General features: G+C 39.2%; 1 protein-coding gene and 1 non-coding gene across 2 annotated transcripts; one reads left to right on the forward strand and one right to left on the reverse strand.

Annotated features, from left to right (window-relative positions):
- Positions 1-2,744: 2,744 nt before the first annotated feature.
- SLC39A6 (solute carrier family 39 member 6) lies at positions 2,745-27,341 on the reverse strand. The gene is made up of 10 exons (XM_068563779.1): positions 27,112-27,341; positions 24,742-25,455; positions 23,076-23,259; positions 22,054-22,223; positions 21,111-21,329; positions 10,579-10,684; positions 7,783-8,160; positions 6,601-6,681; positions 4,775-4,965; positions 2,745-4,000 (listed from the first exon to the last, which is right to left on the reverse strand). The coding sequence occupies exons 2-10, from the start codon at positions 25,444-25,446 to the stop codon at positions 3,848-3,850; spliced, it is 2,187 nt and encodes a 728-aa protein (XP_068419880.1). The 5' UTR covers positions 25,447-25,455; positions 27,112-27,341; the 3' UTR covers positions 2,745-3,847.
- On the forward strand, positions 5,811-5,883 carry TRNAG-UCC (transfer RNA glycine (anticodon UCC)). The gene has a single exon. It is a non-coding gene; the product is annotated as a tRNA-Gly (tRNA).
- Positions 27,342-27,719: the final 378 nt, after the last annotated feature.

Genomic DNA, 27,719 nt, shown 5'->3' on the forward strand with positions numbered 1-27,719 from the left:
AAATTGAAACAAGAATGACTTATAATGGCACCAAAACCACGAAATACTTAAGTATAATTCCAACAAAATGTGTGCAGAATTTGCATGCTGAACACTACACACTATACAATGAAAGAAAATTGTAAAGAACTAAATAAACGGGCAGATATACTGTTGTTCATTGATCCGAAGAATAAATATTGCTAAGCTGTCAATTCTTCCCCAATTTATCTATATTTTTAGCCTAATTCCAGTAAAAATCCAAGCACAATACTTTTGGAGATTGAAATACTGACTCTAAAATTTACATAGGAAAGGAAGGAAATAGTATAGCTTAAACATTTTTGAAGAAAAGTAAGCAAACTTGAAGAAGTCATAATTTCAAGATTTACTGATTTCAAGGATTATTATAAAGCTACAGTAATCAAGACAGAATAGAAACTTCAGTAGAATACTCAAATAAATATGGTCAGAAAGCTATAGTAATCAATAGTGTGACACTGGCCTTAGAACAGATACATAGACCAATGGAATAGAATAGAGAGCCCAGAAATAAACCCTTGCAAATATGGTTAAATGACTTTCAACAAGGGTGCCAAGACTATTCAGTGGAGGAAAGGATAACAACAAATGGTGCTGGGAAAACTGGATCCACATGCAAAAGAATGAAGTTGGACCCTTATGTAATACCATATGGAAAAATTAACTCAAAATGGATCAAAGAGCTAAAACCACAAGGCTCTTAGAAGAAAACATAGGGAAAAGTCTTCATGATATTGGATGTGGCAATGATTTCTTAGACATGACACCAAAGGTACAGGCAACTAAAGAAAAAATAGACAAATTGGACTTAAATTTTTTTGTGCACTGAAGGACAGTATGAACAGAGTAACAAAGCAACTCACAAAATGGGAGAAAATATTTGTAAATTACATATCTCATAAGGGATTAATATTCCAAATATGTAAAGCACTCTTACAACTCAACAACAAAAGACAACTCAGTTTAAGAATGGGCAAAGAATTTGAATAAATTCTCCAAAGAACATATACAAATGGCCAACAAGCACATGAAAATATTCTCAACATCATTAGTCATTATGGAAATGCAAATCAAAACCACAATAAGACATGACTTAACCCCCCCATAAGGATGGCTATTATCTAAAAGCAACAAACAAACAAAACAGAAAACAAATGTTGGTGAGGATGTGGAAAAATTGGAACCCTTGTGCTAGTGGGAATGTGAAATTGTGCAGTCACTGTGGGAAATGGTATGGCGGCTCTTCAAAAAATTAAACATAGAATTACCATATGATCCAGCAATTCCACTTCTGTGTATATACCTCCCAATGAATTGAAAGCAGGGAAACAGATATTTGTACTTATGTTCACAGTAGCGAATCTGCAACTAAACCCAAATGCTTAGCCAGAGGCTGTTCCATCTTCCCAGCATGGTTTTGTATCAAGATTACACTAACCTCAATTAACATGATGAACATTCTTTTTTTCTTACCCCAGAATCTACTTGGATAAACGTGTTCCTTGAAGTTTTGGTAAAACTCACAGCAAAAGGGTGTTATTTTGAGGGAGGTTGGAGACAACTGTGATGTGGTGAGCATTTTCTTTTAACAGTTACTGATTCTCAATTTTTCCTTGAGTGGACATTTATTTTTCCAGAAAAAATCCATAAAAATTTCAAATAGTTTGTTTTAATGATTGCTTGAATCTACCATATCTCTATTTATGTCTCCTTTTTCAGTCAAGATATTATTTGTGCCTTTTCATTTTCTATCAGTCTGATAAGTTTCTCCCCCCACAAAGGATCAGGCTTTGGTTCATATTCTACAGTTCCTGCATTTTCCTCTAATCTCCATTCTCTCCCACAGGGAGCCATGGGAACCAACTACTTAAATCTTCTACATACTCACTAGTGAGTTCAAACTGGAGTGGGAAGTAAGGCTGCTATCATCCTGTTTTGTGGGCTGGTCCAGCACACCTTCCACCTTCAGAATCCGTGTGAAAGAAGTAGGTACAAGTCTGTGTTTCCAAAACTCCTGGAGGAACATTCCAATGATTCCAGAACTTCATCTTGCACTGATCCAGCAGTGGCATTAGGGTAGGTCTGTGGGTTTCTGAAGAAGAGTAATCATTCAGCCCGAGAAGGAGATGCCTCATCTCATCCTTTCAGGCACCCCCTAATCCAAGTAATTCTCATTACTCATTCTTCTTTCACTTGGTTTGGGGAATAGAAATGCTGGTCCAATTGTCTTTCAGTAGGTGGGCTGTATGGTCTTGTCCAGTTGTTCTTGATTCTCCTTAGAATGTAGGGCATTAGTGTGACTTTTCAAGCTTAGGCTCTGGCATTTGTTTTTTGGTTTTTTTTTTTTCAAGTTAGGGACAGCTTGGAACAAACTGTGGACCAATATTTTCTGAAGTGCCCTTTGTGATAAACAATTTAAAAATTGAATAAGGCCACCCAATACAATAATATAAATGTGTTGATAAGTATATATAATCTGGATTATACTTAAGAAAATCAGACATTTCAAATTCATAGAAATAGAAAGTAGAATGGTGGTCACCAGGGGTTGTGGGGAGAAGGAAACAAAGAGTTGTTTAGTGGGTATAGTTTCAGTTTTGCAAGGTGAAAAAATTTTGGAGATCAACTGCATAACAATGTGAATATATGTAAAATTATTGAGCTGTATGCTTAAAAATGGTTAAGATGGTAAAAAAAAAGAAAAGAAAATCAGATATCTGATATCAAGCTGACACGGGGAATTTATTTTGTAGAAAAGCAACATCTAGAGAATGCCATACAACCCTAGTACATCTAAAGTACTACACATAAAAATGACAATTGCTCATAACAACAACATTGAAGCACTGAAAGATACCAAAGTACTTTCTGAATCCAAGAAGTCAAATTATAACCAGTATGGTCTTAATGTCCTAATATATATCAAAATTCTAATATGCTGACATGTGGTAAACCAGATAACCAGAACATCCAGTAATGTAACTTGGGTGACACATAAGTTAACCTGGGATATCCAAGTCTTTTGACAATACATAAACTTGCTCATACTCATCTGGTGTACATCCACACAAATATTTTAAAATTCCAATTTCTTGGTCAAGTGATATATTTTGCTTGAGTTTATTAAATACATTTAGATGTCTCTATTATACAAAGTTAAATGTACAACTAAATTAGTAAAAAGTGCTGAGATTTTATGGGAACATTAATACTCTGACAAAAATGTTTATCAATGTACTCTATACTCAATATTGCTTTTTTTCATTTAAATCTAAATTTTTCCCTTCTATTTTTAAACCAGTTTTGTGATTTTTTAATATGAAACCTATGCCTTCTCAATTTATACAGTTTCTTCTCTTTTTTCCCTTATTTCTTAGCTTAAATTCAGTTTAAGCTTTATTGGTACCTTAGGCTTCATGTGTATTCTTACTCCTAAACACCAGCAGTTCTTCAGAGGCCTAAAATCCAGCATGGGAATTACTATATTAAATTAGTTCTAGAAAAAGCATTAAAGACATTTTTTTCTGAAATATACAGAACATGTCATGCCAAATCTCTTGTTTATACCATAAACCGGTAATATTGGTAAATTGCACATATAGCTTACATTCCCCAAATAGAATAACTTAAATATTAAACGTACCTTTATGTTACCACCATAACTGACCTTATAAGCATAACAAATGGCAATATTCAATACAAAAATCACAAAATCCACTAACCGTAAATGCGACATATCACAGCATACTAACTCATCTCCCTATGACCTACTCAAACTGTAGACAGCAAACTATAGCTTTAAGCTACTCTAGCATTTATACCCTAATTAGAAATTTATACGAAACACAATTTTATGTTCAAATATGGAAATAAGCAACATAATTCCAAATCCCAAAAGTATCCCAGCATTCTGTAAAAAGAAATATCCCCAGCGGCTACATCCATGGTCACTAGCATCATTGTGCAGCATCTCAGGTACCTTAAAAAAAAAAGAGCAACCTTTAAGTTTCCAGAACCACAGATTAGTTTTTAGAAGAATTTGCAGGACAGCTTTATATGTAGCTGGATATATTATGAGTCAATTCTCTAAAACATGACCACATATACATACTGACTCTAGCTAACAATAATGTCACACAGCATTTTCTAACAGTTTAATTAACAATGATTATTCATGGTCTGCTCAGCAAGTCAAAATTTTTATTGGTCCAGTTTGCTCCACTGTAAAATGGAGAGCTACATTGATTATCCTGCTTACTGTCTGTATCTGTACAAAACATGTGGCTCGCTTGAAATTCAGAGATATGGAAGCCTTACATCATATAAAATATAATTTTAGCAATAAGATTGGCTGAGATTGTTAGGTGGATTTTGGTGACAAAAAGATGACTCCTTTGTCCATTAATAAGAAACCTTTAAGCATTCTGAAGTATACACAGTTCGCCAACAGTATATGGCTTGTGCTAGGTTTCCTACATGTCTATAGACAATTCAATGCCTAATTACTGAAACTCTCCTCTCAAAAAGACACATCAGAAGGGGGTAGATACATTTGTGTATCCTGATACACATTAGGCAGGACAAAGAAGTGCTTGTGAGCAACAATCCAAAAAGATAAAACCATCAAGGACTTATAGTTTATATGTTACTTTGTCGAGCATAGAATCACTTCTCACTGCAACCATATTTAATCTAAACCCTTTTAAAAATGGTTTCATTGAACATTTTCTCTACTGACTTCTTAAAAACTTACCATATCAACCAGAGCAACATACATGAATAAGCCTGCAGTAAGTGCAAATATCCACATAGAAACATTTTCAGCATAATGACCAATGAAAATTCCTGTTGCCATTCCGAGATACGCCAGCATGGCTGACAGAGCATTATAAAGAACAGCCTGCTTAACAGTCATGCCAGCCTTTAGTAAAACAGCAAAGTCACCTTTAACAGAAAACAAAAAAAGGAGATAAGGTAATTAAAAAAATCATTTTTAAGACACATACGCAAAATACTTTCCAGATTTAAGAAATTCTCCAGGGCTCCCCTGGTGGCACAGTGGTTGAGAATCCGCCTCCCAACGCAGGAGATATGGGTTCGATCCCTGGTCCGGGAAGATCTCACATGCTGCAGAGCAGCTAAGCCCATGTGCCACAACTACTGAGCCTGTGCTCCAGAGCCTGCAAGCCGCAACTACTGAGCCCACGTGCCACAACTACTGAGCCCGCGTGCTGCAACTACTGAAGTCCGTGTGCCTAGAGCCTGTGCTCCACAACAAGAGAAGCCACCGCAATGAGAAGCCTGCGCACCACGACGAAGAGTAGCCCCCGCTCGCTGCAACTAGAGAAAGCCCGAGTGCAGCAACGAAGACCCAATGCAGCCAAAAAAATCAATTAATTAATTAACTTAAAAAAAAAAAAGAATTACTCAGGGCTAACAGTGTTAATCAGTGTAAATCACCCTAACAGCTTTATAAACTAAGATATCTTTTATCCAAAGTATTTCTTAAGGCTTCCACTTTGTCAATGAATGTCAATACTACAAATGTCAATCAGTACCAACTATTGTGCTCTTCCACTGTCTTCAAGGAGCTTTTAGCTGGCCACAAGGAGGAAGAGGGAGTAGAGAACACAAATGAAATGATCAGCAAATGATTAAGGAAATATATAATTAAGAGCTAAAGAGTCTAATGTTCTGGTTATAAAAGGAGAAAAAAATAAATTAAGATGAGAATAGCTGAGAGAGGCTTCATGGAGCATGAAGGATCTAGAATGTGGAACATAGGGAATTCCCTGGCAGTCCAGTGGTTAGGACTCTGCATTTCCACTGCAGGGGGCCCAGGTTCGATCCCTGGTCAGGGAACTAAGATCCCACAAGCCGCGTGGTGTGGCCAAAAATAAATAAATAAATAAATAAACAAAAATAAAAATAGAATGCATAACACAGACCAGATGTTGAGGATTACAAGCATTGAGCATGAAGACAGGAGGCCGTCTAAATGGCAGAACACATGCCAAGGAACAAAAGTGAAAATGGCGTTACAGGTGTGTGCGAATATGCATCTATACGAAGAAAAACAAGGACACGAACTGGGAACCAGGACAACTTTGGGAAGGTTTTAAGTCCCAGTGACAGAGAAAAAGAATTCAAAACACTATTCATCAACTTCTCATTTCTTTAGCTCTAGTGAGTGAAATACTCTTTGTCAACTTCTGTCTGTTAATGGAAGACGATTCTTTAGATTCATGTGGTCTTATTCTTATTGTGCATATGAAGAAAACGATCACTGATGTCAGCAGTATGCTGGTATAGGAAGATATCTGGTAGGGGAAGAGGAAAAGAGAGGGGACCCAGGTATCTCTTTGGCAACCCCACACAGGCAATTGTGTAATTGTAATCACAGGGTTAGAATTCTGGCTGGAAACAAACTTGTCCTCAGTAAGAAAGAAAGCTGGCTAGGTTAGTAGACTTAGGAGAAGGCATAAATGAGGAAGCTTGTTGGAATCTATCATTAGCAAAAGCCAGGGACACTAAGACACTTTACCCACCTGGAAAATACCATTTGTAGAGTTCTCTTACCTAATTCATGAGGCAACTCATGACAAAACACAGCAACAGAAGTACTTAAGCCACTCGATAAACCTTCAGTAAAAGCAGCACCTGTGTAAAAATCATTGCATTATTTTGTGGGTGTGTATTTTTAAAATCTTAACAGCATACACAATGAGGTAACAGAAATAAAATATACTCTGGTTGTGAATAAACAGAACTTTCTCAACTGCACTCTGTACCTTCTTCATAAGTAATCTTAGATTACATTCAATTAGGTTTAAATTTCCCAAAGGAGCACAAGCAGATACGATTGAGAAGGGAAGGTTCCACTATGCCTTAGAGTGATTAAATGATCTTACACAAACCTGAGAAGTAAATTGCTACCACATAAAACACTTACTTAAAAATATGAAACAAACTGATCTAAAAGGTTTAGGAAAACACCCTCAGCAGTCAAGAGTACAAATATGTTTCCTGGCCTCAGAGGAATTCACTATATGATTAGACCACCATGTCCGAGCGTTTGCACATCCTCCTTTGTCGCTTATGCTGTGCACAGTGCAGAGAAGGTAGAGCACCAAGCTCCCAGGGAGCCAGGCTGGGCTACAAAACAACACTGCCTCCTTGGCAAGTGGTTCACCTTGCCAGGCCTGGGCTACCTAATCTGTACTTATTTCCACGGTTCCTCCCAGCACTAAGTTACTACAATTTTTAAGTATTTCTATTACCTCTCAGTTGTAGCATAACAATTTAATAGCAAAAAAATCTATAATTCTTCTTTGGGTAGAGATTAGTAATTAAACTTATCAGATATATGAAGATTCCTTTAGCATAAAAGAAAAGATGGTGGAAGTATTTTACTTTAATAAATACTGTTTATATTGCAGATAAGGGAACTCAAATGTATTTGGGGAAAAAAAAAAAAAAAATCCTCACATGTGCTCCAAACACCTTAGAGCCTGAGCCTGCAAATTAAAACAACTTTTGGTAGTTACAATTTAGATAAAGGGCCAAGCACAGTTTCTAGCACTTAAACTAACATTTATCGAGTACTTCATTGTCAAAGCAGCCAAAAAATAAATAACAGTTTGATAATCTTAGAAGTCAATAGCCTTATCAAACCAACCTATTCCTTGTTAAAATAAGACTGGTACTTTCATGTGACATTTTCAGAGTCAACCAACAAGGGACAGATACGTAGATATATACCAATTGCTAGGCCATCGCTGAAATTGTGCAGGCCGTCCCCCATGATCACCATCCACGCCAGTGTGGCAATGCCAGCATCCTTCAGCTCCTCCCGAGAGTAGCGCTGACTGTGACTGTGTGGGTGGTGGTTTTGGTGGTGGTGGTGATGGAGAATATGATGGTAGTCATGATGGTGGTGAACGAGGTCATCTGACTGGCCAAGTGTATCATGGAAATGCGAATGGCATTTATTCTTGCACCCTCTGGGTACGTATTCATTGTAAGCTTCCTGTGGATGAGCATGAGCTATCATGACCTCCTCTTCTTCCAAGATTGCTGGCTGTTGAGAATCAAAGTGGGAGGGCTCTTGTGAGTCAGCTCGCAAATAGCCTTCAGGTCCTAGGTGTAAACAGAAAGGACATTGGGACAAAGTCAAATGGCTTTGTTAATGTGCATGGACACATTTCAAATATCTCCACTGACAAAGTCAACAAAAGATCTTAAAGCATGGCAACTCTCTCACACAGACCTGGCAGAACTAGACATTAGAGTATTGTTGATGAAAAACATCAGTAGGTAAATGATCTCACGTACTAAGAATGGACTTTAAATGTTAACCTTCAGTAACTACCCCCAGATCCTCCCTTAATTTCTTCTGCCTCCTTATGTTTTTAAAGATGATTTTTTTCCAATTATAAAAGAAGTACATGCTTACTTTATAAAAATATTTCATTTTTGATATTTAAAATATTTAAGAAAAATATTCCAGAAAAATACTGAAAATTGGAAATAAAAAACATGCATAATTCTGTCATCTGAGTTCCTCTCTTTCAAAATTCAAGGAAAAACAGAAGAGGGGAATTCCCTGGCAGTCCAGTAGTTAGAACTCGGTGCTTTCACTGCCAAGGGCCTGGGTTCAATACCTGGTCGGGGAACTAAGATCCCTGCAAGCCGCGTGGCATGGTCAAAAAAAAAAAAAAAAAAAGAAAACACAGAAGAATCTGAAATACCATCATCACCAAGAAACAGTTGTTATCTATCTGTGTAAAATAAATTGCAACAATAAGGTTTTGTTTTTTCTTTTTTATACATTGGTATCAACTTTCTTGGGAGCATTCCCGATACTGTGGCCCAATTCTAGAATAGCTGTTTCCTCTCATCATTATAAATTTCACTGGAGCCCATTACAAAGGTTGAAGACAGAATAGGTGCAGGAAGACGAATGAGAGTATTCACCTGCTCTTTAGAGAAAAGCAACATGCTGGAAAATAAAGGGTGGACAGGAAATCTTACAAATAACTTGGTGGCAACAATAAAGTTCTTCTTCCTCCTTAGTCAGCAACTATATATTGAGTATCTGCTCTGGGCCAGGCACCTGCCCAGATACTGGGACAAAGTGGGTCAGCACAAAGTCTCTGCCTTCGAGAAGCTTATGTTCTTGTGGGGAGATAGCCACTTAACAAAGAAATACATGTATAAATAAGGTAATCTAAGGCATTGGAACGCATGGGAAGAAAACAGAAAAGGGTAACCTGAAGGAGAGTGACTGGGAGACCTTTGTATTCAGGTGATCAGGGAAGACCTCTGAGGACGAGATGTCTGAGTTGAGATTGGAATGATAGGGGGAATTTATATGAAGACCTGGGAGAACAGTACTCCGAACTGAAGAAACACTGAGTGCCAGGCCCTGAGACAGACCTGGTGTGCTCACAGGATGAAAAGGAGGCCAGTGAGGCTGGACAGGACAAACCATCGGAGAGAGTGGAGGGCAGGGCAGGAGCTCGAAGGTCGTCGTAAGGCGTTTCGTTTAAAATTTTAATTTTAACTGAGTCTGTCCAACAAGAAATGCCAAGCTAACAAGTTACAGGAAACAGTAACTTTACAGTGGAGAAACATGGTAGACACAACGTTAGCCAAGTGATCAAAATTAACACCACCTGTGTGTGACAGAGAGCATCCTGTCGGGTGGCACACCATGTCACTGAAAAGGATGCAATACCACTTCGTGGTATTCCTGCCCAAACTGATCAGCCTAATGTGAAAACATTAGACAAACCCAAAATGAGGGGCAATGAGATGCAACATTTGATCCTGAATTGTACTCTGGGCCCTTTCTTTTCCTTTTAGGGGTTGGGGGAGTATAAAGAAATTATTAAGACAATTGGAAAAACACGAAAAAGGTCTATAGACTAGAAAATGGCACGGTATCAGCTTTAATTTCCTGATTTTGATCACTGAACTGTGATTACAAGGGAATGAATGTCCTTTTTCTTAGGAAACATAAACTTAAGTATTTTGAGGTAAAGAAGCATCATGTTTGTAACTTATTCTCAAATGGTTTAGAAAAAAAATGTGTATGTATATATACAGAGAGAAAGAATGATAAATGTAGGTAAAATAACTGGGGAATATAAGAAAGGGGTACAGGAATTCTTTGTACTATTCTTGGAACATTTCTCTAAGTCTGAATTTACCTCAAAATAAAAAATTAGAGAAAAAGGAGATGTAAATATATATAGAAATAACCAACTCACTGGCAATTAAAAGAAAGTATGAGTTTAAAAAAAAGAGCGGGTGGGGGGTGGTGGTGGTGGAGGAATTCCCTGGCGGTCCAGTGGTTAGGGCTCAGCACTTTCACTGCTGGGGCCTAGGTTCGATCCCTAGCCGGGGAACTAAGATCCCATAAGCCACGTGGTGCAGCCAAAAAAAAAAGGGGGTGGGGGTGGAATATGGTTCCCCCTCTTCCAGACATTCCAGGTTGCCTGCAAATCACAGAGCACTGAATTCCCTCCAGCTCTCAGATTTATAAGGACTTACGATCATCTGCGTCTACTTTCTCCTCATTTGTTGACAGTTGAGATTCATACTGGGACAACTGCTTCTTAATCTCCACATCATCATCATTTTCAGGTTTTTTCTGATTCTACAATAGCAAGGAAAAGCAATACTTTAAAATAGGTGGTTTGCTTATACATACATCTTTAGGTAAACAGTTAAGCAAAAGATTTCATCGAAAAAGACAGCAGAGTAACAGACTTCTAATGGAATAAACCCCATCTAAAGGCAGGGCCTGTACTTAACTTGCATAGCACCTAGTACTTTGTTTTAGGCATAAACTGTGCGGAAAGGTAAAGAATTAATGCTTCAGTAATATGAAAGAAAAATTACACACTCATCTTTCTGAATGTCCCCCTAGGTCACACAGTCTAAATTTGGTCTTATGCAAACAGCACTGCATCCCCTGGGAGCTTGTTAGAAATGCACAGTCTCAGGCAACACCCCAGACCTAATGGATTAGAATGGGGATTTTAACTAGATCTCCAGGTGACTCATACACCCATTAAAGCTGAGCTCTGCCTCAGGCCATTGATTTAGAACCAGATAGAGGCATGTCCTCCAGGAATTTAGTGATCTGCTAACCAATTGCTTAGTTTCCTCCAATGCCTCTTTTGGACACTGAAACCCCATACTTTCCACACTTTTTATAAATTAAAACTATACTGTGATATCGATATGTATTTGTTATAAAACTAAAATATTTTTCGGGTAGTAAAACACCATTAACAAGCTTTTCTCTTTTTAAACAAATCTCTATTAGTTAGCCTTGAATTTATCACTAGGTTTTTTAACCAACTGAATACTATACTTGAGATATTGTCCATATCTCAGAGCCCAAGAATAAAGGTCACTGTTTGAACAACGGTGCCTGTTTATTACTACTTACATAGAATATTCAAGATAATGAAAACTGTCACAAAAATAATAGATTTCTTATTTGCAGTATCTTTTGAATATGACTTAATAATCACCATACCTGAGATTTCATTCTAGCTCTAACAGTATATAAAATATCTGTACCTTCTTAGGTTATAAGTTTTTAAAGGCAAGCACAGACAAATCTTTATACCTACCTCTAGCAAAATGCCTCAAACACAGAGAAAGTACTTAAATATTTGTGAAAATAAGTGAATTCATGATATTTTAAATTACTTCAGTTGATGCTTTATTTGTTTGCCAATGATTATCCGTAGGACATAGACTTTTTAAGCAATTCTTTCATTCCCTAAGTATTAAGAGCCTGTAATGTTCCCTGCGCTGAATGGTGGCAATACATCAATATATCGTAAAACAAGATACACATAGTCCTTGTTCCCAAGGAAGCTTATCACCCACAGGGAGGGAGGCTTTACACAGGTAATGATTATACAATTCTCTGACTGAAATTTTTGATATATTTTACAAAGGAAAAATACACAGTGTTATGAGAGCATATATATATAAGAGCATATAAAAACATTTAAACAAATCCCTCTGCCTGCTCTCCTCTGCATTAGGACAACAAAATAATGTAAACAGGCCAGTTAGGAGGCAACTACTATCACCCAGGGAAGTCTGGCATGGACCAGAATGACAGCAAGGAAGATGGAGAGAAATGAATAATTTCATTTCTGGATACATATAATAAAACTAGGTTGGATATAAGGATGAGGGAGACAGAGATGATTCTCTGGTTTCCAGCATGAGCAAGAAACCTGAGAATCCAGTAGAAAGAAAGTTTGACATGGAACTATTATAACCATCTAACTACACCAAGTATGCGATTTAACCCTAATCAGAATGTAGAGATTTCAGAGCGACATATATGGAAGGTAACCTAAAACTATGACATATAGAATTTTCCAGGAGTGCAGGATGGATGTCTTAAGGGAAATCTTAGGTAAAATGTTCTGTTATGGGTCTGAAGAGCTCCCAATACTTGCCATATAATGAATAGTTTTTTTCTTTTTGAGAGAACCAAATGAGATTAAAAGCTGTTATGTAAGTTCCACTAAGATCTGGATGCCCTTGAAAAAAGAGAAACTAAATATTTTCTAAAAAGGAAGAGGGGAGGAACCAAGATAGCAGAGAAGAAGGACGTGCTCTCACTCCCTCTTGTGAGAACACCAGAATAACAACTAGCTGCTGGACAATCATCAACAGGAAGACACTGGAACTCACCAAAATAGATACCCCACATCCAAAGACAAAGGAGAAGCCACAATGAGATGGTAAGAGGGGCGCAATCACAGTAAACTCAACTCCTATAACTGCTGGGTGGGTGACTCACAGACTGGAGAACACTTGTACCATAGAAGTCCACTCACTGGAGTGAAGGTTCTGAGCCCCACATCAGGCTTCCCAACCTGGGGGTCCGGCAATGGGAGGAGGAATTCCTAGAGAATCAGACTTTGAAGCTTAGTGGGATTTGATTGCAGGACTTTGACAGGACTGGGGGAAACAGAGACTGCACTCTTGGAAGGCACACACAAAGTAGTGTGCACATCGGGACCAAGGGGAACGAGCAGTGACCTCATAGGAGACTGAACCAGACCTACCTGCTAGTGTTGGAGGGTCTCCTGCAGAGGCGGGGGGTGGCTGTGGCTCACCTTGGGGACAAGGACACTGGCAGCATAAGTTGTGGGAAATACTCCTTGGCGTGAGCCCTCCCAGAGTCTGTCATTAGCCCCACCAAAGAGCCCAGGCAGCCTACAGTGTTGGGTTGCCTCAGGCCAAACAACCAACAGGGAGGGAACCCAGCCCCACCCATCAGCAGTCAAGCGGATTAAAGTTTTACTGAGCTCTGCCCACCAGAGCAACAGTCAGCTCTACCCACCACCAGTCCCTCCCATCAGGAAACTTACACAAGCCTCTTAGATAGCCTCATCCACCAGAGGGCAGACAGCAGAAGCAAGAAGAACTACAATCCTGCAGCCTGTGGAAAAAAAACCACATTCACAGAAAGATAGACAAGATGAAAACGCAGAGGGCTATGTACCAGATGAAGGAACAAGATAAAACCAAAGAAAAACAACTAAATGAAGTGGAGATAGGCAACCTTCCAGAAAAAGAATTCAGAATAATGATAGTGAAGATGATCCAGGACATGGGAAAAAGAATGGAGGCAAAGATCGAGAAGATGCAAGAAATGTTTAACAAAGACCTAGAAGAATTAAAGAACAAAGAAACAGAGATGAACAATACAATAACTGAGATGAAAACTACACAAGAAGGAATCAATAACAGAATAAATGAGGCAGAAGAACGGATAAGTGACCTGGAAGACAGAATGGTGGAATTCACTGCTGCAGAACAGAATAAACAAAAAAGAATGAAAAGAAATGAAGACAGCCTAAGAGACCTCTGGGACAACATTAAACGCAACAACATTCACATTATAGGGGTCCCAGAAGGAGAAGAGAGAGAGAAAGGACCAGAGAAAATACTGAAGAGATTGTATTTGAAAACTTCCCTAACATGGGAAAGGAAAGAGCCACCCAAGTCCAGGAAGCGCAGTGACTCCCATACAGGATAAACCCAAGGAGAAACACGCTGAGACACATAGTAATCAAATTGGCAAAAACTAAACACAAAGAAAAATTATTGAAAGCAGCAAGGGAAAAACAACAAATAACATACAAGGGAACTCCCATAAGGTTAATAGCTGATTTCTCAGCAGAAACTCTACAAGCCAGAAGGGAGTGGCATGATATACTTAAAGTGATGACAGGGAAGAACCTACAACCAAGATTACTCTACCCGGCAAGGATCTCATTCAGATTTGATGGAGAAATCAAAAGCTTTACAGACAAGCAAAAGCTAAGAGAATTGAGCACCACCAAACCAGCTCTACAACAAATGCTAAAGGAAGTTCTCTAAGTGGGAAACACAAGGGAAAAAAACAACCTACAAAAACAAACCCAAAACAATTAAAAAAATGGTCATAGGAACATACATATCGATAATTGCCTTAAACGTGAATGGATTAAATGCTCCAACCAAAAGACACAGGCTTGCTGAATGGATACAAAAACAAGACCCATATATATGCTGTTGACAAGAGACCCACTTCAGACCTAGGGACACATACAGACTGAAAGTGAGAGGATGGAAAAAGATATTCCATACAAATGGAAATCAAAAGAAAGCTGGAGTAGCAATACTCATATCAGATAAAATAGACTTTAAAATAAAGAATGTTACAAGAGACAAGGAAGGACACTACATAATGATCAAGGGATCAATCCAAGGAGAAGATATAACAATCATAAATATATATGCACCCAACATAGGAGCACCTCAATATATAAGGCAACTTCTAACAGCTATAAAAGAGGAAATTGACAGTAACACAATAATAGTGAGGGACTTTAACACCTCACTTACACAAATGGACAGATCATCCAAAATGAAAATAAATAAGGAAACAGAAGCTTTAAATGACACAATAGACCAGATAGATTTAATTGATATTTATAGGACATTCCATCCAAAAACAGCAGATTACACTTTCTTCTCAAGTGCACACAGAACATTCTCCAGGATAGATCACATCTTGGGTCACAAATCAAGCCTCACTAAACTTAAGAAAACTGAAATCATATCAAGCATCTTTTCTGACCACAATGCTATGAGATTAGAAATGAATTGCAGGGAAAAAAACATAAAAAACACAAACACATGGAGGCTAAACAATACGTTACTAAATAACCAAGAGATCACTGAAGAAATCAAAGAAGAAATCAAAAAATACCTAGAGACAAATGACAATGAAAACACGACGATCCAAAACGTATGGGATGCAGCAAAAGTAGTTCTAAGAGGGAAGTTTATAGCTATACAAGCCTACCTCAGGAAACAAGAAAAATCTCAAATAAACAATCTAACCTTACACCTAAAGGAACTACAGAAAGAAGAACAAACAAAACCCAAAGTTATCAGAAGGAAAGAATTCATAAAGATCAGAGCAGAAATAAATGAAATAGAAACAAAGAAAACAATAGCAAACATCAATAAAACTAAAAGCTGGTTCTTTGAGAAGATAAACAAAATGGATAAACCATTAGCCAGACTCATCAAGAAAAAGAGGGAGAGGACTCAAATCAATAAAATTAGAAATGAAAAAGGAGAAGTTACAACAGACACCACAGAAATACAAAGCATCCTAAGAGACTACTACAAGCAACTCTATGCCAATAAAATGGACAACCTGGAAGAAATGGACAAATCCTTAGAAAGGTATAACCTTGCAAGACTGAACCAGGAAGAAATAGAAAATATGAACAGACCAATCACAAGTAATGAAACTGAAACTGTGATTAAAAATCTTCCAACAAACAGAAGTCCAGGACCAGATGGCTTCACAGGTGAATTCTATCAAACATTTAGAGAAGAGCTAACACCCATCCTTCTCAAACTCTTCCAAAACATTGCAGAGGAAGGAACACTCCCAAACTCATTCTATGAGGCCACCATCACCCTGATACCAAAACCAGACAAAGATACTACAAAAAAAGAAAATTACAGACCAATATCACGGATGAATATAGATGCAAAAATCCTCAACACTAGCAAACAGCATCCAACAACACATTAAAAGGATCATAGACCGTGATCAAGTGGGATTTATCACAGGGATGCAAAGATTCTTCAATATATGCAAATCAATCAATGTGATACACCATATTAACAAACTGAAGAATAAAAACCATATGATGATCTCAATAGATGCAGAAAAAGCTTTTGACAAAATTCAACATGCATTTATGATAAAAACTCTCCAGAAAGTGGGCATAGGGGGAACCCACCTCAACATAATAAAGGCCATATATGACAAACCCACAGCAAACATCATTCTCAATGGTGAAAAACTGGAAGCATTTCCTCTAAGATCAGGAACGAGACAAGGATGTCCACTCTCACCACTATTATTCAACAGTTTTGGAAGTCCTATCCACAGCAATCAGAGAGGAAAAAGAAATAAAAGGAATACAAATTGGAAAAGAAGAAGTAAAACTGTCACTGTTTGCAGATGACATGACACTATACATAGAGAATCCTAAAAATGCCACCAGAAAACTATTAGAGCTAATCAATGAATTTGGTAAAGTTGTAGGATACAAAATTAATGCACAGAAATCTCTTGCATTCCTATACACTAATGATGAAAAATCTGAAAGAGAAATTAAGGAAACACTCCCATTACCATTGCAACAAAAAGAATAAAATACCTAGGAATAAACCTACCTAGGGAGACAAAAGACCTGTATGCAGAAAACTATAAGACACTGATGAAAGAAATCAAAGATGATACCAACAGATGGAGAGATATACCATGTTCTTGGATTGGAAGAATCAATATTGTGAAAATGACTATACTACCCAAAGCAATCTACAGATTCAATGCAATCCCTATCAAATTACCAATGGCATTTTGTACGGAACTAGAACAAAAAATCTTAAAATTTGTATGGAGACACAAAAGACCCCTAATAGCCAAAGCAGTCTTGAGGGAAAAAAACGGAGCGGGAGGAATCAGACTCCCTGACTTCAGACTATACTACAAAGCTACAGTAATCAAGACAATATGGTACTGGCACAAAAACAGAAACATAGATCAATGGAACAAGATAGAAAGCCCAGAGATAAACCCACGACCCTATGGTCAACTAATCTATGAAAAAGGAGGCAAGGATATACAATGGAGAAAAGACAGTCTCTTCAATAAGTGGTGCTGGGAAAACTGGACAGCTATATGTAAAAGAATGAAATTAGAACACTCTCTAACACCACACACAAAAATAAACTCAAAATGGATTAGAGACCTAAATGTAAGACCGGACACTATAAAACTCTTAGAGGAAAACATAGGAAGAACACTCTTTGACATTAATCACAGCAAGATCTTTTTTGATCCACCTCCTAGAGTAATGGAAATAAAACCAAAAATAAACAAATGGGACCTAATGAAACTTCAAAGCTTTTGCACAGCAAAGGAAACCATAAACAAGACGAAAAGACAACCCTCAGAATTGGAGAAAATATTTGCAAACGAATCAATGGACAAAGGATTAAGCCTCAAAATATATAGACAGCTCATGCAGCTCAATATTAAAGAAACAAACAACCCAATTGAAAAATGGGCAGAAGACCTAACTAGACATTTCTCCAAAGAAGACATACACATGGCCAAGAAGCACATGAAAAGCTGCTCAACATCACTAATTATTAGAGAAATGCAAATCACAACTACAATGAGGTATCACCTCACACCAGTTAGAATGGGCATCATCAGAAAATCTAGAAATAACAAATGCTGGAGAGGGTGTGGAGAAAAGGGAACCCTCTTGCACTGTTGGTGGGAATGTAAATTGATACAGCCACTATGGAGAACAGTATGGAGGTTCCTTAAAAAACTAAAAATTGAATTACCATATGACCCAGCAACCCAACCACTGGGCATATACCCAGAGAAAGCCATAATTCAAAGACACATGCACCCCAATGTTCATTGCAGCACTATTTACAATAGTCAGGTCATGGAAGCAACCTAAATGTCCATCGACAGACGAATGGAGAAAGAAGTTGTGGTACATATATACAATGGAATGTTACTCAGCCATAAAAAGGAACGAAATTGAGTCATTTGTTGAGACATGGATGGACCCAGAGACTGTCATACAGAGTGAAGTAAGTCAGAAAGAGAAAAACAAATATCGTATATTAACGCATGTATGTGGAACCTAGAAAAATGGTACAGATGAACCGGTTTGCAGGGCAGAAGTTGAGACACAGATGTAGATAACAAACGTATGGACACCAAGGGGGGAAAGCCGCGGGCGTGTGGGGGTGGTGGTGTGCTGAATTGGGCGATTGGGATTGACATGTATACACTGATGTGTATAAAATTGATGACTAATAAGAACCTGCTGTATAAAAAAATAAATAAAATTTAAAAATTAAAAAAATAAATAAATAAAAATTAAAAAAAATAAAAAGGAAGAGAACATGTAATGTTTGCAAAACTCCTGTGGGAAGTCTTTGTCTAGAAATTATGCTTATTTGTCATTTAATGTTTCTTATACATGTAACAAACATTTACCAATCATCTATTATGTGCCAGACACTATTCTAGGCACTGGAGATACAGCAGTAAAGAAGACAGAGAGGTCCTGGCTCTTAAGAACTTACATTTTAGTAGAAACTATTTTAGAACAGAGATTATCAAACTTCTTTGACTACAGTTCACAGTAATATATGTAATAAACACAGAGTAATATATGGAATATACTGTAATATCACGGTTGCATTTAAAAACATTGGTCGTGACACAAGATTTATTTCACAATTCACAAATGATTAATTTGAGTCTAAAAAATACTGTTCTGTATTAAACAACAGAGAGCCTTCCTCTTAGAGTCCCATATTAGAGTGCCAGATGAATATAAGGCAACCTTTAGGTAAAACTTGAAAATTAAATTGAAATTAGAATGCTAAATAAATTATGGCATTTGAAATAGAAACACAATAACACAAATAAACACAAACAACCCCTCCCAAAAAAAACCCCTAAAAATGATCTTTTTTTTTTTTTTAAGGTGAGAATAATCCCAGAGAATGCAAAGAAGTTTGGATATAGTCTCAAACCCATCCAAGTGAAGCAACAGGGACAACAGGAACACAGAAGATGACTTCCTGGATTAAGAACGAGTAAGCTATTGTTATTTTACTTCTTCCCTGTAAACTGAGGTTCAGTAAAGGTTCAAAATTTGCAATTTGAGATTTTAGTGAATGTAAAATCCATAAGGGCAAATATTCACAGGATGGAGGAGGCCACTCTTCTCTTCACACATGCACTTGATTCCCAAAGTGAGCTCTGTGCTCAGCAAGAATCAACTATGTTGGTTTTCAAGCCTCTTCATGCCAGCTATACCTGTTATTGCAATTGCACAATTTAATTACACATTACTCAAACTATGAAATGATGGTGAGAATAGTTACTTCCATGAAAACTTAAGTTGAAAGCTTCTGAAAGATTCAAAGGCAAGTTGTTAAAAAAGAAAAAAAGGCTATTAAATTACATAAGGCACTAAAAATAGAATTACCATATGACCCAGCAATCCTATTCCTGGGCATATACCCAGAGAAAATCGTAATTCAAAAAGACATATGCACCCCAATGTTCACTGCAGCACTTCACAATAGCCAGGTCATGGAAGCAACTTAAATGCCCATTGACAGACGAATGGATAAAGAAGATGTGGTACATATATACAATGGAATATTACTCAGCTGTAAAAAGGAATGAAACTGGGTCATTTGTAGAGGTGTGGATGGACCTAGAGACTGTCATACAGAGTGAAGAAAGTCAGAAAGAGGAAAACAAATATCATATATTAATGCCTATATGTGGAATCTAGCAAAATGGTACAGATGAACCAGCTAACAAGGCAGAAACAGAGAAGATGTAGAGAACAAACATATGGACAGTAAGGGGGGAAAGAGGGGGTGCGGGGGGGGGTGGGATGTACTGGGAGATTGGGCTTGACATATATACACTAATATGTATAAAATAGATAACTAATAAGAACGTGCTGTGTAAGAAAAATAAAATTAAAAAAAAAATTACATAAGGCAATCACTGTATAAAATTTTTTATATTTCCAAAAATCTAGATTCTACACTTAAAATAGCTTTACAAGTATGTAACCTCTTGCTCAATTTTAGAGAAACCAAAATTGGAAATTTAGATGAAGCAGCATGGCGGTAGAGAAAAAAATGATCATACAGAACTCCAACTCAAAGAAAAGTTTGGTCAACATCAAATGACAAGAATATGAGTACACAAACATCCAAGATGTGTACATGTCATTTTTAAGAGTCCCCATGAGGACAGTCTTTTGACTCGTTTGCCCAGTCACATCAGATAGGAAGACGCAGATAACCACAGGCAACTCCAAATATATTTTTACCAGAAATAGAGAGCCTACTGTTCAGCTTCACACTGTCTTCTGGTGGCAATTTGCAAAGGGCAAGTCTGTGGAAGTCACATAGTCTTTCAAACAAAACATAATATTCAGCTACTGCATGAGTAATTTAAAAGTTAATCCATGATACTTTTTGCTTAAGCCACTTTATTGAGGTATAATTGACATATAAAAAGCTGTACATATTTAATGTATACGACTCAGTGAGTTTTGGGATAAGTATATACCCATGAAACCATCGCCACCATCAATGCCATAATCACGATGCTTCTCATCTTCAAGGCCCTGTGTGTGCCTTGTTTGGTGATTTGTATAGATATTTACCCTTGCCTTTCTTATGGTCTTGTGACTTTGAAGGGAGTACTGAAGATAGAGAACTCCAGGGTTATAAAGATACAGAACTGCTCTCCATGAGTGCTTCTGGGAACAAAAAGATACTGAACCCCCTCACAAATGAAGATCATACACCCTGGACAAGCCCAGTTTAGTTCAAGTACTGCTCTAAATAAATGTCCAATGCATAGTAAGTATTCAGAATACTTTTACCTTTTTCTTCTTATCTTTAAATTGCTTGATCAACGTGAGGACATGTTCAACAAGAAACATGAAATACAAGCCTCCCAGAGCTGTCAGACCTTTCCATGTGGAATCAAAATAGGTACTTTCTTCTATGTTTTGAGAAGAGAGATGGCTGAAAAGCGGTCCTCTCTTCATTTCCATTGCTGGTTCTTCATGGCTGTGACTATGGTGATGACTTGCATGAGACTAAAGGCAAAATCATATGGATTTTATAAATTCAGTAGTTTCACACGTCAGAAAAATTGGCTAAGATAATTAACATCAAATTTGAAATTATTCAGAATTAGGCAATTAATGCGATACTTCGGAATGAGGGGAAGTTTAGGATATTAAAAATAAAATGACCAACAAGCAGCAGCGATCTAGAGCTTAAGGTATGTAATGTACGATGGCACTTAGTAGAGTGGATCTGTTCAATGTAAAGACAGACACATTCCCCAATGACCCTCATAACATACAGGTAGTGGGTATTTCCAGTGTTTTCCCATGGCCACAAATAAGAGGGAACTGCAAAACTTAATAGGCATATAGTGTCTATTGCTTATACTCCCAGCTGAAAAGCCCCTACCACAGTCGTCAGTGTGCTTATAAGAAGCCCAGTATGGGTAATGGGCCCTGGCAGGTACCCGAGATCCAGGTGCACTGCCCCAGTGGCTTGCAGCTGAGTGCAATAGGAACTTCTGCCACTGGGTGTGAGGGAACCAGGTGTGGCACACACTAACAGAGGTGAGACGGGGGGGTCACAGGGTATGCCCCACGCACGTGCTCCTAGAAACCAAATTTCCAGCCTTTTATACATATCAATACAAAGCACAAACCAAAAGTACACACACACACACACACACATATATATATACACACACATATATTTAATGTTGAATACACTAATGGGATAAATTACTGTACTTACATGTGGAAGAAGGTGTAAAAAAGCATCACCACTCAGTGTCCCCACAGCCAATGCCACAAGGAAACTCAGAAGAAACTTGAAAAACACCCGATTCATGAGAGGCACTAAGATAACACCCAGCAAAGACAGGAAACTGATGACAGAAATGGCTATAAAGCCACCAACCCAGGCTGTCAAACAAAACAGAGCAAAGGAAAAAGTAAACAATTGATAACCTTTAAAAGAGAGACTGTGGAGCGGCTTAAGGCAACTTGTAAAAGCAGGGGAGCTAAAAAAATACAAACTCAGTGGAATAGGACCGTGGTAACAGAGCAATAACCAAGAAATTCGATCAAATGAACAATGTGACTGAACCCTCCAGGTAAAGGGCATAAACCTAGTGGAAAATTCTTCAGCTAGGGGTGAAGGGAGGGGAAGACACGGTTACCAAGGATGAACTCTAGCTCACTTGGGAACTGAGCTTTCAGACTCCCATAACAGTTAAATTATGAGAGAGAAGAGGAAAAAGTTAGGAACGGAAGGAAGGAAGGAAAGAAGGAGGAAAGAAAGGAGTAAGAAAAGGAAACTGGGAATTCAATAATTTCCTCAGTGAACAAAGCAATTAGCTCTTCATTATAGTTTCTGAGCAATGCAACTTACACTATAGCAGAGCGTATCCTGATTTCATCTATTAATAAGAATGTATGAGAATTAGGCTCCTAAACAGCAGAGATGAACTCTGAGCATCCTCCAAACAGTATGACAACATATAAAGATCCCAAATTTTGAATGACCCTGACATATCCTGTGGGAGGACCTCAGACAAGTTATGATCTAAATTTTATTTTCTCGTTCTTGTTTGTTTTGTTTGTTTTAATGGTAAGGCTTACACACTTGCTTTCTTCACATTCAAGGCAGAGAACAGTTAAGATGATACATTTGGAATTACGCTGAAAAATGAATAGGTTGATGTAAATATAAGGAAAAGTACAACATAAATGTATCTATTGGAAATGATTTTTACACAAAAAAGGCAATTTTACCTATTTGTAAAGAATACGTCTTTGGAGGGATTTCAGCTTTCTTTTCACTCGCTGTATGAATCAGACATGATCTAGTATCAATCTGATTGATGATGGCTGGGCAGAGATAGTTGAACTCGGTGGCATTCAGTGGAACCTGGATGCCCATGCCATGAGATGTAAGCAGCTTTGATGCATTGAAACACTGAAGAAAAGGAAACAGCGAAATCACCAAAAGGTATTCCCATTAGAGAATCCAAAAAAGCTGTTTGATGACACAACACCCTTTTCTTACTGAAGGTACCTACTTCTTTATTTAAGTTAAGGTAAATCAAAATCAACTTTAGTTTTAAGTACTTTGGAACTTGCCTCAAGCTACCTGGAGATACTACGTCACAGGGGTGATTTCCCACCTCTTCCACCTATTTCTTCTTGGGAGAAGCAGTCACATCACCAGTCACCTTGGGAGAAAGCCTCAAGGGGAAAAAACTTGAGGATAAATGGACATTCACAAGCCTGTTAACTCATTGTATAAACCTATTACGGAAATGAGCTTTAATTTCGAGACAGGTTCACTAGAGATTGAGAAATATGTTGTTCTAGTACTAACACTACCCTACCTGGTCTAAACAAGCCCAAGACATGTCACTCTTCCAGCAACAACTGTAATTGCAAAACTTAGCTCAGTTCTGTCTACATACTTGGCAAAGTAATGCTCCACAATGAGAGAATATTAAATTATGTCGATTACTCTTGCGAAGGACAAGGCTGGTTAATAAAATAAACCTGTACCGGAGGCTGTTGTTTCAAAAATTTAATTAGATGACAAGCTTAGTTTGAAGAGACTCTCCTCTGGGGAATGTAAGCTCCCCCTTCTCACCAAGAAAACTGGTGGTAGCACCTGTTTCTTATCTTCTCTAAAGGTATTTTAAACTCCCACAAATCTTGGCCAATACTACTCAGAACAAACTTTATCACTAGTGTCGCTATGGGAATGACCATTACTAGGATTATCCCAGAATTAGTAAATCATGTGACGGTTTGAATGAAGTACTTAAGTTTTGCCTATTAATGTATACCAACTAACTCCTTGTTGACATCTCTCAGCCAAAGCAAATTGTGTACAGTCTGGAAGTCTAGTCTAGGAAAAAAACACATGAACTCAGAAGGTCACTGCCCAGACTTCTCACGTGTCCAGCATATTGCTGCTATTCCAGTCACTCCACAGGACACTGTGATCCCTCTGCCAAGGAGGCGAAGCTGCCCTTCCCGCATTCTTCAGCTCTTCCAATCACACCTTTCCCTAAAACAGGGATTCTAACTCCTGCTCTTTCGACCTTCCGGTTTCTGTGTTTTAATTAATAGGATTCTCCTTTAAAGATTTTCTCCAGATATAATTTTGATATCTGCTTTCTACACTTACTTTAAATTCTATATTAGAAAATGGTTTCAGCAGGCAGCACTATTCTTACCAAAGAACTACCCCCCCCAAGTTTTGTATCAGGGATGTTTACAACATAGTAGGGACACTTTGAGCTAAGTGCCTTGCTGAGAGAGTAGAAATTCCCCTTTCAATGAACTCACCACTTTATTTTTATTTTAAACTCCTTACAACTGAGATAGAATGGCAATGACAGGACAGACAAGCAGGCATATCGATTAAAATAATGAACAGCACTCATCTTACCTCCTGAGTATTTTCATTTGTGCTTCTGGAATACATAAAGCCTTTTCTGGGCTCACTCACAGATTCATTTGTTTTCCTACTAGCCAGCCAGGTCGCCCAGCTCTTTTCTGTGACACTGGGTAGAGTGGAACTGCTCACACCTTTGGGGAGAAGTTTTCCATGTTTTGGAGTTTCTATGGTCTCTAGAAAGTGAGTTCCTTCAGAGACAGCATTATACACAGTTGAGGTCACTTCACTAGCACCAGCGCCATCCTTGATTAAAACATTCCTTCTACCATTGGCATGTTCTGATCGATGAGGTCCTTTCCCCTGGCTGTTTCTAGGCTCTTTACTTGAACTATCAGAGTCATGGTCTGGGCAAAGAGCTTTTCGATTTTTACTGGAAGCAGCGTGACTATGGTGAGAGTGATGCTCGTGGTCATGGTGTATATGGATTCTCTTAATCTTATCTATGCCTATATTCTGAAGCAATTTTCTGAACCCTTCAATTGACAAGGAATTATTTTCTCCATAGCGATGGAAAAGCTGCTGTAGATGATGCTGCCGTGTGGTAACTGCCAAGTCAACATTAATGCCAGATTCCCAATTCGGAATAATTTTCTCAGTGGTCTGAGGGAAAGCAGTGGCTGGTCCTACTTCATGAAGGGGATTTGTGACTGACAGAACGAAGGTCAGGATCAAGATCACTGATAAATTCCTCGCCATTGCACCTTCCTAAAGAAGACAGAAAAAAAAAATCCTTGCCTTCACTTCCAAAACAATTTGAATTAAGAAATCCTATGCTGAAAACTGATGTCTAATCAAATAATCAAGTTTTACAGAGCATCATCTAGTGTGATCAGTGTAGTAAAACAAAAGAAAAAAAAAACTGGAGTCCTAGGCTCTACCCCTGCATTGCTAAAGCATGGGAAACAACTGGAGAGCAGCTGAGTGCTAAGACTCTGTAATTAGCACTGTAAATGCAACAGTAATTCAGAGACTGGAGGGGTCCAGGTGGCCACAGCCACACTGGCAACTTCTTATTGCTTCGAACAACGATTTAAAACAAAAGAAAACCCAACTAACTACCTCCACCACCACCACCGTCATTTCATAGAACAATCTTTCAACATCAAAAAAAGCAGAAATGGCAATCTCAGAGTAAGTCGCATTTAAAAATTTTTTCTTAAACTATACGCAAATCACTTTAAGGCTTCTCTCCTGAAATCCCACTCTTCAAGGGCACCCAATTCTGCCAGTTTCTTGTGAATCCCTCATGCATACTCAGGCAGATGTGTGCCTTAACCACACAAACAGGATCTTTTTTTTTTTCCCCCTCAACAAATGACATCTTTCCATGTCAGTACATATAAAGGGATCACATTCTATTGAATGACTGCAGTTTTTAAGTAAATTAAACTTCATAAAAAACTATGTTGCTCTTATATTGCTATAAACCAGTGAAAATTTTATCAGACTATTACTCATCCATACAATAGTGTTTGGAACCAAAGGCCTATGCTCCAAAGAGGAGTTAGGAATCCAGTTGACCATTGAATTCAGTTAAGGAGAGGAAGGTATAGTCCAGATAAGCGGATAGACTAATATGTCAGGACCCAGCCAGCAGATGTCCAGCACCAATGATGGGTAGTGATCATGACCAAATTCATCTACCTCCAGTGAAAGACGCAGATGTCGGGCTCTGGAGTGAGACAGCAAGGGCGAGAGAGGCAACCTAGCTCTACCACTTTCAGCTGTTCTTCCTTGGACCCACTGGTAATACCCATTTTATAGGGTGACTGAGAAAACCACATGAATGGATGTATGTGGAAGTGCTCCAAACACTGTCAGCAGTGTTGCACAACTGCTGCTTACCATACTGTGGAAAATGGAAGTACGCACTACCACGGGGCTAGACTCCTGAAAGAACAATCCTTGGGGCCTGAAGTTTTAATAGGCAGAAGAGAACCATTAAGAAATCATTCGCCGAAGAGAGGAGAGGAGCGAGATGCGTGGGGACAACACAGACGAATGGCTCAAGGGCAGCCCCGTGCCTTTCTCCACGGAGGATGCTTAGGGCGGTCCCGGACCTGCCGGCGGATCTCCGTCCCCGCAAGTCCGCGGGTGTTGGAGAAAAGAAAGCAGAAGGAAAGAGCCTGGAGAAACGGGTGAGTGGAGAAAACGGGAAAGAGGGCACAAAACTGTTTCTAAGGGCTATTTTTAAACACGACAGTACCTTTTTCGAAAATGAGATGAACAGGACAAACCGTTTCCTTACCGCGTTGGACCCCGAAGCCCATCTGTGGGATGGGAAACCCAACTGGAAGTCCGGCCTCGTCGGCCCGCGGGGTACCCCTCTCCGCCCGCCTCTCCCGGACCTGCGGGACTCACCTCTCCGCGGCCTCGCCGTCCCACGGCCCGGTCCCGCGCGCCGCTTCAGTTCCCGCCGGCGGTCCGGAGGGCTCGGAACCGGCCCGTGCTTCTCTCCCTAAAAACCTCTACACGGCACGGAGAAGCGGCGGTCTCATCGGCCCGGCCGCCCCTCGGTCGGGGTACCGCCGCGCAGACACCGGGAAGCAGCGCCCCACGCGCCGTAGCCTCCCGGGAGCAGGAGGACAATTACTAATTACCGCCGCGCGCAGCGCGCGGCCGGGAACCACCGCCCCCGCCGGCCGTGACTGCGGGGCATGCGCAGTGCGGCTCCACCCCGTCCCCGGCAGGCGAATCCGCGCGTCCTCCGGTTTGCCGGCTCCGTGGGGCTCGCAAGGGCGGGAGGGGGCGGAGACGCGGTCCGGGTGGGCTCTGAGCGCCGAGATCAGTCGGGGGCTCTTTCCTCGAGGCCCTCTGCGCCTTCGCCTCTCTGAGGCCGGAGACTCTCTCGCCAAGGCTCCCACCGAGCCAGCCTCGTCTGCTGCTGGGAGCCCGGCCGTGAGGGGCAGTGGGACGTTCCTACCGCCGCCCCGGCACACGAGCCCCGGGTCTTTCTGGAGGGTCCTGAG

Source organism: Eschrichtius robustus, chromosome 14 (assembly GCF_028021215.1).
Source record: "Eschrichtius robustus isolate mEscRob2 chromosome 14, mEscRob2.pri, whole genome shotgun sequence".
NCBI classification, from domain to species: Eukaryota; Metazoa; Chordata; class Mammalia; order Artiodactyla; family Eschrichtiidae; genus Eschrichtius; species Eschrichtius robustus.